The sequence below is a fragment of the Rhinopithecus roxellana genome, chromosome 19 (genome assembly GCF_007565055.1).
Source record: "Rhinopithecus roxellana isolate Shanxi Qingling chromosome 19, ASM756505v1, whole genome shotgun sequence".
Taxonomy (NCBI): domain Eukaryota; kingdom Metazoa; phylum Chordata; class Mammalia; order Primates; family Cercopithecidae; genus Rhinopithecus; species Rhinopithecus roxellana.
In genome coordinates this window covers 66,598,063-66,614,125 of record NC_044567.1, presented here as the reverse complement: position 1 = coordinate 66,614,125, position 16,063 = coordinate 66,598,063, and the positions used below count along the sequence as shown (strand labels likewise).

The 16,063-nt window shown below is 47.8% G+C and overlaps 1 protein-coding gene and 2 long non-coding RNA genes across 3 annotated transcripts; all 3 read right to left on the bottom strand.

Moving 5' to 3' along the window:
- Positions 1–1,858: 1,858 nt before the first annotated feature.
- Positions 1,859–10,688, bottom strand: LOC115894832. Its single transcript, XR_004055040.1, has 3 exons — positions 8,955–10,688; positions 7,667–7,888; positions 1,859–3,665 (listed from the first exon to the last, which is right to left on the bottom strand). It is a non-coding gene; the product is annotated as an uncharacterized LOC115894832 (long non-coding RNA).
- A 226-nt stretch (positions 10,689–10,914) lies between these two features.
- Positions 10,915–12,175, bottom strand: LOC104666743 (E3 ubiquitin-protein ligase LNX; the record flags this gene model as incomplete). The annotated part of the gene is given in 4 exon segments (XM_030924109.1): positions 10,915–11,151; positions 11,153–11,763; positions 11,766–11,926; positions 11,928–12,175. Coding segments are annotated over 4 exon segments (1,140 nt in total), but the record flags the coding sequence as incomplete, so codon positions are not given.
- Positions 12,176–13,080: 905 nt separating this feature from the next.
- On the bottom strand, positions 13,081–15,583 carry LOC115894833. The gene is made up of 3 exons (XR_004055041.1): positions 14,264–15,583; positions 13,541–13,647; positions 13,081–13,121 (listed from the first exon to the last, which is right to left on the bottom strand). It is a non-coding gene; the product is annotated as an uncharacterized LOC115894833 (long non-coding RNA).
- Between the last annotated feature and the right edge of the window lie 480 nt (positions 15,584–16,063).

The window sequence follows — 16,063 nt, the reverse complement described above, 5'->3', positions numbered from 1 at the left end:
CTATGAGGATGATGGAAGAGAAGGCAGAAAATATTTGCTTGGTCTTCAATGACTTCATGAGCAGTTGAATCAATGCCTGTAGCTGCCCATCTTACAACTTCTTAATGTATGAGGGAAATAACTCCAGACATTATGAAGCCACTGTTGGGCAGGTTTTCTGTTACTTGCAGCCAAAAAATTCCTGGCTGTTCCATTTGGATACTGCAGGGGTATGGAAAAAGGAGAAATTAATTTTCAGTTGAATGGATTAGGGAGAAATGGGTTGAGAAGCATGTAACTTAGGCCTTAACAATGATTTGTATTTTAAAGGGAAGGCATTCAAAGGAAAAGGTCATCAGTACGATGATGATGATGATGATGATGATGATGATGATGATGACGACAGCATCATTTATTTGGCATCTACTATGGTCCCAGTGGTGTTGTAAGACTATACACATGTATTATCTCATATAATCCTCAAAGTAACCCAATGGGAGAGATGTTATCATGTGCATTTTCCAGAGAGAAAATAGCTTCAGAGGAGTGAAGTAATTTTCCTCTTAAGTTGAAGAGACAAGGGTCAAGCTCCACCCTGACTCTGCAGTCTTTATTTATTTCTTTCAAGACAGGGTCTTGATTGTCACCCAGCCTGGAGTGCAATGGTACAACGGAGTGCAATGGTACAAAGCCTGGATCTCCTGGGCTCAGGTGATCTTCCCACCTCAGCCTTCTGAGTAGCTGGGACTACAAGTGTGTGCCACCATGCCCAGCTAATTTTTGTACCACGCCCAGCTAATTTTTGTATTTTTTTTAGAGACTGGGGTCTACTATGTTGCCCAGGTTGGTCTCAAACTCCTGGGCTCAAGCTGTCTGCCCACCTTGGCCTCCCAAAGTGCTGAAATTATAGGTGTGAGCCACTGTGCCCAGCCTGCAGTTTTGTTCTTAACATCCACCTCTTTATCGCCAATCTGAGAATATGTCCCAGATAAAGTGGTATCTAATTCAAGACCTGAAGGGTAAATAGGAATTGAACGAGCAAAAGTTGGTGGGGGAGGGGCAGCAGATGGGGGGAGTTAAAGAGAAAGCACCAGAAACGACGTGAGCACGTGGTTGTTCCTTACAGCACTGTTGGAAAGAAGGATTGGCCGTGACCTAACTGCCCATCGACGGGAGAGGGGGTAAATGCAACACAGTGCAGCCACACAACGCAATGTTGTGCAACTGCATAAGAGGTCTGTATCAGTCCGTTCTCACACTGCTCTGACGAATACCTGACACTGGGTAATTTACAAAGAAAGCAGGTTTAATTGACTCACAGTTCCACATGGCTGGGGAGGCCTCAGGAAACTTACAATAATGAAGAAAGGCACTTCTTCACAGGGCAGCAGGAGAGAGAATGAGTGCCAGCAAGGAAAATGCCAGATGCTTATAAAAACCATCAGACCTCGTGAGACTCACTCACTATCACAAGAACAGCATGGGGGAGACCGCACTCATGATCTGATTACCTCCACCTGGTCCCACCCTTGACACACAGGGATTACAATTCAAGATGAGATTTTGGGTGGGGACACAGCCAAACCATATCAAGGTCTCACAGAGACCTCTCTTAGGAGATCCCTACATAAGAGGTTTCATCTTCTCTGCCTAAGAAGATGCTCACAGTGGACAAATCCGGAAAGCTCTCCAGAATATAGTGAGAAAGTGAGGCGCAGAGTAGCGTGTCATCAAACTACTTTTTGTGTAAAACGGGAGGGGGAGACAGAGAATGAGGGTCTATTTCTGTTTGCTCGCATATGCGTAAAATCTCTAGAAGGAGAAACAAGAAAGACACTATATGTTGGGGACGAGGAGGAAGGGAGAGTCGTTACTGTGCAGTGCTGCGTTCTGAGCCATGTGAATGCTTGCCTATTGGAAAGATAACAATAAATAAAGGTTAAAGGGAGAAAGCACAAGGCAGTGGGGGGAGCTGCCCAGAAGCTCTCAGCAATTCGAGAGAGTAGGAAGTAGAGGTGCATGGAGGGAGCTGGCACAGCTGCAGGGAGAAAGTGACACACCCACATTACAGGCGTGGCCTTTATACAGAGTGCTGGGGAACCAGGATGCTCTTTTATTTATTTATTTGTTTTACTTCTTATTGAGGAAAATTTCAAACATTCCCAGAAGTAAAAATAATAGGATAATGAACCTCCACATGCCCATCATTGAGCTTCAGCAATTATCTGCAAATGGTCAATATTATTTCATTTATTCCACTTGCCCTCCCCCTACAAAAACCTGAATTTTTTTAAAGCAAATTCCAGACACCACATAATTTCATCTATGAATTTTTGTGTATGTACCTCTGCAAGAGCTCTTTTTCAGATATAAGCTCAAAACCATAACCACATCTGAAAAAATTCCAGTAATTTATTAATATTGTGAGGTATCCAGTCAGTATTTGCATTTCCATGATTGCCTCCTAAGTGAGTGTTTCCTGGTTGGTTTGTTCATTTCAGGCCAGTTCAGGACCCAAACAGGCCCACGCCTTACAGTTGGTAGACATGGCCCTGAAGCCTCTTTGGGTCTGCAGGTTCCTCGCCCTCTTTGTTCTTTCCTCCACGAAGAAGTCAGGTAATTTGGTTTCAGTCCCCTGCATTTCGTGTGTTCTCTTGTCCCACACGCTCTCCATAAAGTGAGAGATCCAGAGGCATGGCCCCAGGTTCCCAGTTTTGTCTTTCTTCTTTTGCAAGACAACTTCATGGATGGCGCTGAGCATCTGGCACCAGGCACCCACTCCTGGTTCCACCCTGAGTGCATGATGTCTGGCGCCTCTCTTCATGGTACTGAGATCCATCTGTGGTTTCCCATGTGGCTGGCCTCACGGTTTTGGCAAAAGAGAGTGTGAGCAGATTTGGATTTGAGAAGGTCCCTTGTTGCTACCACTTGGAGAACTCAGATTCCACCTCATTCTCAGGACTTGGGGGCAGAGGCCACCCTTCTAGGCCTGGCCTGAGGAAGTGGCTGCAGGGGTCACTTTTTTTCCCTGTTGTTTTGATTAATGACTACTTTTCTTTGTTCTTTTGAGATTTGACTGAGAACTTCCAATCATATCTATATGATGTAGCTAAGCAGAGACCAAAGAAGGGAAACACAGTCCATCAGCCTCATTTATATTTAGTCATTTTTAAATAACAAAGGCTATCTGTTATAGCTGGAAGGAGGAGTCCAGGAGCTTTGCACTGTGACTCCCTGCAGAGCAAACATCTTCCTTTGTGTTCAGCCTGTAATTGGCTCTTTTCTTTCCAAAATCCACTACTGTTATGAGATACTTGGGATGCCACTTTTCTGGCCGGAAACATCTGTGGCTGGTGGCATCTTTTGCCCGAGTTTTGCTTAAACCCACTGGGCTCATTCTGCTCACTCTCTGCAGTCAAAAATCACTGGTTGGTTCATCCCCACAATTGTCAAAAGCGACAAATAACTCAAAAGAAAAGCTTTCATGATTCTGAAAAACAAAACAAAGGATCAGCAGTGTTCCAAGCAAAAAGTCAAAAAAAGATTACTTCAGTCTTCCATAAGTTCAGTCCACCCAGTCAACTCCTGTGCACCATCTTCAAAGTTATCAGAAATCTGCACTCAAGGACTATAATCCATCTTTTGAAGAGGATCAAAACAAGACAGTCTGTGAATATCAAAGTGTCCTAGGGTAGTCACAATAAAAAACATGATTAACAAAGAAATTTGATCACCTCTGTGGTCTACAATAACCTAACACAATAACCCTAATTATGATTGAAAGCACATACTCAAACATCAGGATTTTAGAAATCCCATACCATTTTGAAACACATATTAACATTATTCACTAAAATATAACCTGAAGAAGATCAAAGACCACTTTATTTTGACAATTTCATGTGACTAAATATGTCAAATAATACTGTTCACCTTTCCTTTGGATGCTCCAGGGGTCAGAAAAGACAATTTTGAAGCTAAAATTTGATTTTGGGGAGCCTATCAAATGTGTTAAAGGTTTACAACACTTGACATTATGAAATAGAATTCCAGATTACCATAAGTCACTTATTTAGCCAAAATGATGGCTCAAAAAAAAGGCAAAAACCTTTACACATTAAGAGAGAAGACTTAGCTTTCCAAACAATCTATCTCTTGCCTTTCCCTTCTTTTTTCGGTAGTTTATTTGCAAGGCAAACAAAAATCTTTCATCATCATTTAACATTACCTGAAAATCTTAATCAGTATGACCATGAGCTGAGGCTCCTAATCCTTTTATAATCCTTTACCAGTCTGTTAAAGAGGAGGTCAGTGCCCTGAGAAACTTGTGCTTTTATTCCAATGTTCAATTTACAGAAAAACGATATAATGCCCTTTTGAATTTAGTCAATATGTTCACACACAGAATTTCTTTTTCAAGATTAGTCTTTAAAAACCTCCTATAACTTGTTTAAACCTTTAGCTTTATCTTATCTAATTGAAAACAATCCTTTAACCCTCTAGACTAGGCAAAAATTTACATTCCCGTGCCACCTTATGTTCTTTTACTAAAGACACATTTTACTTTCCTTACACTCTTTGCATGTAAATCTTCTTTTAAGCAGTCTCACATTACATGTTATAATGGTAACTCTTGGCAATTTTTAATTTTGGTGTAAAACCTTGTAAGTTATTTTAATTATTTCCTAGGTGCAGATAAGGTCTGACTCTTTCCAGCATGGAGGTGGTTAACTCTGTACGTCCCTAGGCCCTACCAAACTGGAAAGCAGGAAAGTTAAACAATTTTCAAAAATGAAAGAAGCAGTTTATAACCTTTAAAGCATTTAACAAACCTAGTATCTGACCTGCATAATTTGGACCATATGGCTACATTTTGAAGATATTTTATTTTTCAAAGATCAAAGTCACTTGAACTAAAAGACATTACAGCTTTATCTTTCTTTCAAAATATTTGATCTAGGCACTTATTTTTCTTTAAGCCAATCAGTTAGAGCTCTTTTTTTTTTTTTTTTTTTTTTAGTGTGTCACACCTGACAAGAAAAATGCAGAGGCTCTAATAGCCACCTTGCAGGCTCACAAACCTCAGCGTCCCCAAGATGCATGACAGTGAGGGGCATCTCAGGTCTTTCCTCCACCACGTCAAGAGTCATGGTAAAAATCACCATATTCTCTGCTCCTCCATGAGTTCAAAAGCTAGAAGTATTGAAGTATTGTCCATTTGGTGTGGCCAAGGTCAGGTAATAAGAGATTTAAAAGGACTTCTTAAAGAGGAGGGCTATGGTTAAAAGTTAACTTTTGGGAGTCACTTTCATCTTTGAAAAATAAAATATCTTCAAAATGTAGACATATGATCCAAATTATGCAGATCAGATATTAAATTTTATATAACTACACAAACAGACAGAAGAAGATCCAGTAGTTGTAGAATTTTTCATTTGCCAGTCTCCTAGTTGGATTACTGGCCTTGGGGTGGAGTCCTTCAAGAACCAGGGCTAGGAAAACATGTGGTCTCTAAACCCTAATAAATAGGCCTAGCTGGAAGACAAAAACAAATTTTGAGAGGGATGCATCTGCCTCTAATCCCTGGAGCTCTGTGAGGAAAACAGAGGTTTTTCCCAAAACAGGCTCCGTGGCACCTCATCCATTTTCCCAAGGAGTCCCAGCCATCAGAAGTTCTCATGGGGCCTCTCGTGTGCATTAAGAGTGGCAAGACAAAAATGAAGAAAAATCGTTCAGTCGACTGACAAGACTAAAACCTTTTTCCAGAAAAACAAGATTCATGAAAAGACATTAAGGCCTTTTAAATACACCTATAGCATGGACATCCATCTTTAATTAACCTGACCTATAGCTTGGAGCTTGGATACCCATCTTTTTTTTTTTTGAGATAAGTCTTGCTCTGTCACCCAGGCTGGAATACAGTGGTGCAATCTCGGCTCACTGCAACCTCCACCTCCTGGGTTCAAGTGATTCTCCTGCCTCAGCCTCCTGAATATCTGGGATTACAGGTGTGCACCACCACACCTGGCTAATTTTTTTTTTTTTTTTTTTTGAGATGGAATCTCGCTCTGTAGCCCAGGCTGGAGTGCAGTGGTATGATCTCACCTCACCGCACGCTCCACCTCCCGGGTTCACGCCATTCTCCTGCCTAAGCCTCCCGAGTAGCTGGGACCACAGGCGCCTACCACCATGCCCGGCTAATTTTTTGTATTTTTAGTAGAGTCGGGTTTCACTGTGTTAGCCAGGATGGTCTGTATCTCCTGACCTCGTGATCCGCCCACCTCAGCCTCCTGAAGTGCTGCGATTACAGGCGTGAGCCACCGTGCCTGGCTTAAGTTTTGTATTTTTAGTAGAGACAGGGTTTCAGTATATTGGCCAGAATGGTCTCGATCTCTTGACCTCATGATCCGCCCGCCTCAGCCTCCCAAAAGCTGACTTTTAACCATAGTCCTCCTCTTTAAGAAGTCCTTTTAGGCCGGGCGTGGTGGCTCAAGCCTGTAATCCCAGCACTTTGGGAGGCCGAGACGGGCGGATCACGAGGTCAGGAGATCGAGACCATCCTGGCTAACACAGTGAAACCCCGTATCTACTAAAAATACAAAAAAAAAAAAAAACTAGCCGGGCGAGGTGGCGGGCGCCTGTAGTCCCAGCTACTCTGGAGGCTGAGGCAGGAGAATGACGTAAACCTGGGAGGCGGAGCTTGCAGTGAGCTGAGATCTGGCCACTGTACTCCAGCCTGGGTGATAGAGCGAGACTCCGTCTCAAAAAAAAAAAAAAAAAAAGAAGTCCTTTTAAATCTCTTATTACCTGACCTTGGCCACACCAAATGGACAATACTTTAATACTTCTAGCTTTTGAACTCATGGAGGAGCAGAGAATACGGTGATTTTTACCATGGCTCTTGACATGGTGGAGGAAAGACCTAAGATGCCCCTCACTGTCATGCATCTTGGGGACTCTGAGGTTTGTGAGCCTGCAAGGTGGCTATTAGAGCCTCTGCCTTTTTCTTGTATTTCCTTTCTCTTTTTTGGACTTCCTCCTGGTCCCTATTATAAAAGACTGAGGTGGCCACTTTTAGGAGGTTCTCTAAAGTACCGTCTCATCCTATAACTTGTTTCTGTAGCTTCCTCCTGATATCAGGGGCCACCTGTGTGATAAACTCATCCTTTAGGATTCGCTGTCCCTCGACTGAATCAGGAGCTAGAGAGATGTGTTTTACCAAGGCCCATCTTAGCCTTTTCAGGAAGGCAGTGGGATTCTCATCTAATACCTGGTCTATCATGGCGATCTTGGAGGAATTGAGAGACTTAGTCCTGGTTTTTCATAAGCCCTCCAGTATGCACACCTGAATCTGTTTCCTCCTCCATTCTCCCATTTCATCATTAGGGCCCCATTTAGAGTCCTCCAGTGGTCCTGCTATTTTTCCAATCATATAAGTCTCATTCCCTTCCCTGGCCCTATATAAAATACAAAGTTCATCCCCCAAATTCTCTACCACTTGCAGGGCGGCCTACTTTTCAGTGGTGGTCAGGGATTGATTCAAAAGTAACATGACATCCTTCCAGGACAGCTCAAATATTTTGATTAAGTTCTGGAAAGCCTCTATATCCCTGTCAGGGCTGCCTGAAAATTTGCCAAGATCCCCCTTAATTTGCCTTAAGTCTTGTAGAGAAAAGGGGACCTGTACCTTAATGGGGCCATATTCACCAGGCATCTGTTGTAGGGGCAGTTGAGACTGGGACCTGCCTGAAACGAGGATTCCTAGGCTGGGGCAAGCTTGAGAGAGAACCTGGATAGGGAGGAGCAGAGGGGGTTGATTCTCCTGCTGGAGGTACTTCTGGGGTTTGCTTCCCTGGAATTGCCCCTTGCAGCTTCTCCTGAGATGGCCGGTAGGAGGGCTGAATCAATCCTACAACATCAGAAAAGTCTGGGTTACCCCCCTGCAAGGCAAAGAAGGCCTGCACATATGGGACCATGGACCATTTTCTCCTGCATTTACAGAAAGGCTTCCTTCCTGAGGCCATGCTTCCTTTCTGTGCCTCAAGGTGCTTGGCACTAAGTTGTCACCCAAGGAAGCAACAAGAACATTTTTACCACAAATTTATGTACAGATACGAAGGCACACTTGGCTTCTGTGCTACTCTTAACCTTCTATTTTAGACTTTTGATGACTAAGCCAAATGCTCATTCAATCCAGTAATATCTCTGGTTTGCAACAACATCCTTAACATTTTTTTTTTTTTTGAGACCGAGTCCTGCTCTGTCACTTGGGCTGGAATGCAGTGCCGCAATCTCAGCTCACTGCAACCTTTGCCTCCCGGGTTCAAGTGATTCTCTTGCCTCAACCTTCTGAGTAGCTGGGATTACAGGCACCACCAGGCCGGGCTAATTTTTTGTATTTGTAGTAGAGACGGGGTTTTGCCATGTTGGCCAGGCTGGTCTTGAACTCCTGACCTCAGGTGATCCACCCACCTCAGCCTCCCAAAGTGCTGGCACAGGTGTGAGCCACTGCACCTGGCAACATCTTTAACATTTAACATTGCACATAAAGAAGAAATAGGAACCTTGACATCCTGAAAGAAAGAACGATAGGAAAGACTGGAGGTCCTAGTGCTGGCACTGTAACAGGTGGTCAGGGACTGGAGTTAATCCAGGGGCCTTTGAATTAGGCCAAGGGGTAGCCTTGGTCAGATACCCTCAGTTGCCTCAGGACCTCCTTCTGTTCCCACACAATGGCTAGACCTCTGTGAAAGAAAACTGGGTTGGAACGAAGCCAACATTCCCAACATCTGAGAATAATGGAGGACTGACAGTGTACTTTCCAGCAAGCCTGTCCTCTGTGTCTTAAGTCTGGCAGCCACACTAGTTGCTTTTAACTGGCTGATAGAGGCCTGGTATTTTTCTTTCATTTTGACTATTGTGGAGTTTAGAGACTTTGAAAAAAGGACAGAAAGATTATATCTGCTTTTACTCACCTTTCTGCAGATCCTGGACAAGCCCTCCAAAATGTTATGGGATCCCTGAGGTGTTGCTTTTCTGGTCAGAAACCTCTGTGGCCAGTGGCACCTTTTGCCTGAGTTTTGCTTGGACCCTCTGGGCTCATTCTGCCCACTTGGCCTGGCAGGCGGTGCCAGCTCACATTACTAGCCTGGATCCCATGCCTGGCAAGGGCGAGCCAGGCATGGAGCAGTGAGGGGTGTGTGAGTGAATGAGCGTGGGATCTGGTCACTGCTTACAGTCAGGCACGCCGGCTGCTGCAGCAGGGTGGGCAGCTCCAGGTGCCAGCATGGGTACAGGCTCTCTGTGAGGCTGCAGCTGGACCAGGTGCAATGCAAGCAGCTTCCATGGCTGCCACCGGGGGACATGGTGGTCCCTGGAAGCTTGGAGACTCCAGGAACTGCAGGGTCCCAAAGAGTGAGTCACAGCCTGGCTCAGGGAGCTCCCAGGTCTGGGATTGCTGAAGGATTATAGCTCTTCTCTCCTTCTCCTCACCTGCAATGTGTCCAACAAGGGGCGATGTTCAGCTCTGTTTGTGTTATAGCCCTTTCAGATCTGCCATTCAGCAGGTTCCAAGTTCTTGTCCCACATCCAGGAAGAATAAGGTATGTGGACAAGTGGAGGGTGAGTAAGGTGAAGAAGAGCTTTACTGAGTGATAGAATAGCTCAGAGGAGGCCCTGGAGTGGGTTGCTTCTTCTGCAGGCAGGTCATCCCATTGTTTTCTGAAGCTCTCAGCAGAGAGGAGACCCTGGAGTGGGTATCTCCTCTCTGCAGCTGGTTCTCCCGACATCTACTCAGCTCTGGCTGAGCCTGGGGTTTTTATGAGCCTCAGAGGGAGGAAGTGTGTGCCAATTGGTCCATGGGCAGCCATGGGTGGGTCTGGAAAAGGCACCACAAGTTCCCACTCTGGTCCATGGAACTGGCAGCCTGGTCCCTAGCCTCCAGGTCCTCCCTGGCCTGAAGGTAGGGCCTCACCCTCTTCCACCCAGGAACCTATTTGCCTCCTGCTGCCATTCATGGTGGCCAAGCTGTAGGTGCCGAGGGGGAACCTGCAGGCCAGCACTGAGTTGCCCTTTGCACCCCATTGGCTTCTCTCCTATGCTTGTTGGTGCCCAATGTTTGGAGACGGCTGAGGCAGCAGGGGACTGGCATGTCAGCATTGCACTGAATGTGTGCACACCTGGCCAGGCCTTGACAGTGTCCAGGCTTGGCCCCAACTTTGCTCCAGGATCAAAGTGGGCACTAACAGCAGGGAGAAACCAGGTACATCTGAGCCTGCTAGGGCGGGGGGAGCCTTCCTGGGCCCCCAAGAGTGCAGGGATACCTGGGTCCACAGCAGTGGTTTGTGTGGACTGCAGCTGCACCTGGGTGGGGGAAGCCCTGCCTACTCCATGGCCCAGGAGGCCCAGGTCTGCAGTCCTGGTTTGGGCAGTTGTGGCTGCACCCAGGGAGCTCCTGCCCCACCAACTTAGAAGAGACGGGGCTTCCACTTGTCTCAGGCTCCCACCAGCTCCAGGGAGTGTGCAGTCCCAGCTATGCCTCCCTGCTGTAGTCGGCGTGATGGCAGCAGCTGCTCCAGACAGCCCACCGCTGCCATCACTATGACTGATAAAAACTACTGGTACTGGCTGGGCGCAGTGGCTCAGGCCTGTAATCCCAGCACTTTGGGAGGCCGAGACAGGCGGATCACGAGGTCAGAAGATCGAGACCATCCTGGTGAACACGGTGAAACCCCGTCTCTACTAAAAAAATACAAAAAACTAGCCGGGCGAGGTGGTGGGTGCCTGTAGTCCCAGTTACTCGGGAGGCTGAGGCAGAGAATGGCGTAAACCCAGGAGGCAGAGCTTGCAGTAAGCTGAGATCTGGCCACTGCACTCCAGCCTGGGCGACAGAGCAAGACTCCATCTCCAAAAAAAAAAAAAAAAAAAATGCTGGTACTATCAGGATGCAACATAGGCCAGTAACTTCCCAGAGCAGAGATGTGGGAGTCAAACATGCCACCACACAAGGAGCAGCATTTTTCAGAGCTGGACACTGGATCATAGTGCAACTTTCTACCTTCTTGGCATTGCATGAGTCCATACAGTGGCGAAGAGGGCCAGCAATACCTGAATCAGATAAGCAGCACTTTCTGGGCTGCCATACTGAAGGTCATGTCCATTAATGGCTAACACACAAATCATTCTCCTCCAGCTGACCATGTCAATCAGCCACACCACCATCTAGCACACTGAAGGTAAACACCCCAGGCTCATCCACCTTGCACACCAGTTTCATTCCAAGCTGTTCCTTGGGGCTACCTTTGTTGCAAATCACATGACAGCTGTCATCGTGGGGTCTGTAGGCACCCAGGGTCTGTCCACTGTTCCTGCTGCAGAACTTCTGGTTGTGCAGCGTGGTCAGTTACAGCACCTGGTAGGGCTGCCACAGGAGATGCAGGGCATAGTTGTGAGACACGTTGCTAATGTCCATCCTGTTGACATTTAGGATGATGTCTCCTGGCAGTAGTTGGCCATCTCTGGCATTTACCCCATCATGATAAATGTGTTGGATGATACAGACCAGGGGGGTTTCACTGCCTCCCATCAGCGTAATGGAGAGGCTTTCATTGGGATCCACTTGACTGATCTTGATGCTGGTAATTTCACCATCTGGGATCAGGTGGTACAACCTTGGAAAGATTTCAGGGGTGATGACGCTTTCAGAATTTTCCTTGCCCTGGTTAGCTCAGTTGGCAACTGCACTCCCACTCTTTGTCCTTTGAAGAACACTCAAAGCTCGATTATTTTTTTAAAAGATCTGTTTCTAATTGTCCTGTGATGACCGATGCTGCTGGACAGCTTTCCTATGTGGTTGTACCAGTTGCTGGATTGCTCAAAGGGCTGTGCCATAGTTTGGTTACTCTGGCTAGAGTCCCCTGGGCTGATTGCTGGCTGACTGTGCTCTGCCAGGCACATAGGCGGGGCTGTCTAAGCCAAGCTTATCTGTCATTAAGGCGGTGGTGGCAGCTGCAGAAACCTCTGGGGAGGGTGCCATGGCTGTGAGGTTCACACAGCCGTCTGATCAGCCATCTTGTGAGCACCTCTTTCTGTCTTTTTTCAGGCCATAGTGGGAGGTCCTTTTATGGTGAGTAGAAGTTCCTGACGATGTATAGCATTGGGCGACACAGAGAGAGGAGTGATAATTTTCAACAGGGAGTCAGAGTGGCTACAGGGATAGAGAGAAGAGGAAATATTTGTGAAATTAGAAAGAATGGACATCATGTGGCCAGGGACCAGCTGAGCCACAGAGGGAGGACTGGCATGCCCAGCGTGGTGGCCCTCCAGCCCCCTCTAAGGTCACAAGGCGGGCATAGAGGAGGGTGAGGTTAAGAGGCACATGGCAGGTCCTGCTCCGGATGCAGGGAGTCTGAGAGCCCAGGGTATGGCCAGGAGGGATGTCTAGTGGAAGCTGGGTGGCCAGGGCTGACCTTCAGAAAAGAGGGTCCCATGAGGGGGAGGCATTGACACAGCCATGACCAAAGCTTGGGGATTGAGTAAGATCTCCTGTGGCTATGGGAAGTAAGAAGGGGAGGGCCCACATTGAGGAGCTGACAATGGATACGAGGCCTTGATGTGCCCTAGCAGAAATGCACCCAGGAGGGGGTGAGGCCACAGGAGCAGAGAGGAGGGTCTCACTACCCAGAGAGGCCAATGTCATATGCTGCCCATCGATCAGGGAAGTGGCCAATCACATGTGTGTGGGATCCACTTACTATGTGGTGGGCGGGGTCCTGGAGAGGCCCATGGTGATGGCAGAGAGCAGACACTGGGGTCCAGGGAACAGAGAACAGGACGGCTGCTCATCAGTTAAAACCCTTCCACATGGGCCGGGCGTGGTGGCTCATGCCTGTAATCCCAGCACTTTGGGAGGCCGAGGTGGGCAGATCACGAGGTCAGGAGATTGAGACCATCCTGGCTAACATGGTGAAACCCCATCCCTACTAAAAATACAAAAAATTAGCTGGGCATGGTGGCGGGCGCCTGTAGTCCCAGCTACTCAGGAGGCTGAGGCAGGAGAATGGCGTGAACCTGAGAGGCGGAGCTTGCAGTGAGCTGAGATCGCACCACTGCACTGCAGCCTGGGCAACAGAGCGAGACTCCGTCTAAAAAAAAAAAAAAGAGAAAACAAACAAACAAACAAACAAAAACCCTTCCACATGAACTGGTACAGCCATGTAGGAAAACTGTCTAGCAACATAGATCATCACAGAACAAACACCTAACTCAGGACCCAGGCGTTCCAGGGCAGGCAGACACCCAACAGACGTGCAAGAAGGGACAGGATGCAAGAAGAGCCAGAGCAGCTCCACTCATGAGAGCCCCATCCAGACAACAACCCAAATGAGTCCCTCTATTCATCCCATCATGGAGGAACAAATAGAGGGTCTGTGGTCCAGCGGACAGTGGCACACTGCTCAGTGATCCTCCACAGAGAGAATCCCAAAGAGAGACCCGAAGGGCACACACCAAAACAGCCCACCTCAGGCAAAACCACCATATGGGAGCAGATCAGAGTGGTGACCTTGAGAGGAGGTCCAAGGAGCCCTGGGGGCCTAGCTGTGATGATTCTTGATCCAGGTGCAGGAGGCACAGGTGTATCCAGTGTGAGCACATCCTGTATTCCATGATCTCCAGGAGAAAAAAGAAATAAAAGATTAAAGAAAAGCTTGAAAAAGGACTGTACTGTCTTCTGTATGCACGTTTGACTTTAATAAAAACTTACTTTAAAAATATAGCCCACTTCTGGGGCCAAGTGCAGTGGTGTACACCTGTAATCCCAGCACTCTGGGTGGCTGAGGTGGGAGGATTGCTTGAGTCTGGGAGGTAGAGGCTGCAGTGAGCCATTATTGTGACACTACACTTCAGCCTGGACAATGAAGTGAGACCCTGTCTCTTAAAGAAAGAAAAGCCAACTTCACAAGCACCCAGTGGCCTCTAAGATAAGCTCCACAACCTGGGCAGCCCCTTCCTGCTCTGCCCCCACCTCCCACCCCAGCCCTCCTCTACACCTTCATTCCTTCTGCCTGGGATACCTCCCTCAGCCTAGGCTGTGTTGGCCTGACAGGCTCCTACACATCCCCCAGGGCCCTCCCAAGCCTAACCCGAGCAGAGGGAGGCCCAGGCCTCGGTGTCAGCTGATTCTAAGGAATCGTGAGGGCAAAGATAGATCCCTCCTGCTTCTCTACACACCCTGCCTCCTCTCCACCCTAGCCCCAAAAGGGGAGGTGCCTGCATCTGTGCTCACCCATGGAGGTTTGTCATGCTTTGGCCACACGTCAGGCTGAAAAATGTGGAAAGAGCAGGGGCCTGGGAGTTTCTGAAGACGGCGATCTCTAGGGAGCAGGGCTGCGGCTTGGCTCATGGCTCCAGGTCCTCCAGGTCTCAGCGTCAATGTCACTTCCTCTGGGAGCCCCCACGGCCATCACCAGACCAGGCTGTTGACTCCACAGGAACCAACAGGGATTTGGAAACTGGGATCAGGCCCTGCCTCTCCATTGTCTGCCCCCGTCAAGCCTCAGGAAGTTCTGTCACCTCTCTGAGCTATTTTTGCATCCAATAAAAGTGCCTTCCTATAGGGTTGCTGTGGGAATTAAAGAAGTTCAATCACCGAAATCCCGTCTTCAACACAGATCTGGGATCTGAGCACCTCTGCCCTTCTCCTCTGATCCAAGCCACCTTCCCACTCCATGGACCATCAGGGGTCTCCCTGCTTCCTCCTTGCACACAGCAGCTGGAGGGATCAGATCACGTCCCTCCTCGGCTCAGAGCCCACCAGCGACTTCCCGTGTCCTCTGGAACAAAGCCCAGGTCCTCAGAGTCTCCCAAAGGCCCTACCCAGATGATGTCCTGTTGCCTCTCATCTCCTCCCACTGTGCCTCTCTCCCTCCACAGTAGCCACACCCAGCCCCTTGCTATTCTTGGAATGTGCGTGGCACACCACTGCCTCAGGACTTTGCACATGCTCATCCCTCTGCCTGGAACTCTGTTCCCCCAGATGTCTGGGGGGCTCCACCCTCTCATCTTTGCTCAAATGTCACCTTCATGAGCTTTTCCATGACCACCTACTCAAAGTGCAGCTACCATTGCCCAGAACTTGTGGTTCCCCTTACCTGGTGTTGATTTCCTCTGTGACTCTTACACTGCCATCTGCTGCCATAGATTTCATTTAATCAGTTGTTTATCATCTGCTCCTTTCCACTAGAACAACACCTTCTCGTGGTAAGGATTTGGACTTTTTTCCACTGGCACATCCCCAGCACACAGAACAGAGCTTACAGAGCTTACAGAACAGAGCATACAGTAGGTGCTTGATGAGGGCCCTGGCTGGGTGTATTCCAATGGCTGAGGGCCTGTGCCACGCCAGTTACTAAGGATCTGAAAAATCACTTCTAGTTGGGAACCTCTATTTAGACAGAGGCAGCCTTAGGTTTGCAGAGCTGAGAGGAGTCAGTGCATTTGGGGATCAGAGATGGAGAGGGGTCCCTTGCCTCTAAAACAGTGGTCCCCAACCTTTTTGGCATCAAAAACTGATTTCATGGAAGACAATTTTTCTACAGACGGGGGGTGGGAGGGGGATGGTTTTGGGATGAAATTCTCCCACCTCAGATCATCAAGCATTAGATTCTCATACAGAGTGTGCAACCCACAGCAGGGTTCACGCTCCTAAGAGAATCTAGTGCCATGCTGACCTGACAGGAGGCGGAGCTCAGGTGTAAATGCTCACCTGCCCGCTGCTCACCTCCTGCTGTGCAGCCCGGTTCCCAACAGGTCATGGGGGTTGCCTGCCCTAAAATACCTTCTTATTTAGTTGCCACATAGCTTCAAATCCCACTGCTCTCACTCTTTGGAGTTTAATTTATTCCTCATGGTTCTCTTTTCTTTTTCTTTTTTTTTTTTTTTTATTTTGAGATCAAGTCTCACTGTCACCCAGGTTGGAGTGCAGTGGCCCGATCTCGGCTCACTGCAACCTCTGCCTCCTGGGTTCGAGTGGTTTTCCTGCCTCAGTCTTTCTAGTGGCTAGGATTACAGACATGTGCCACCACAC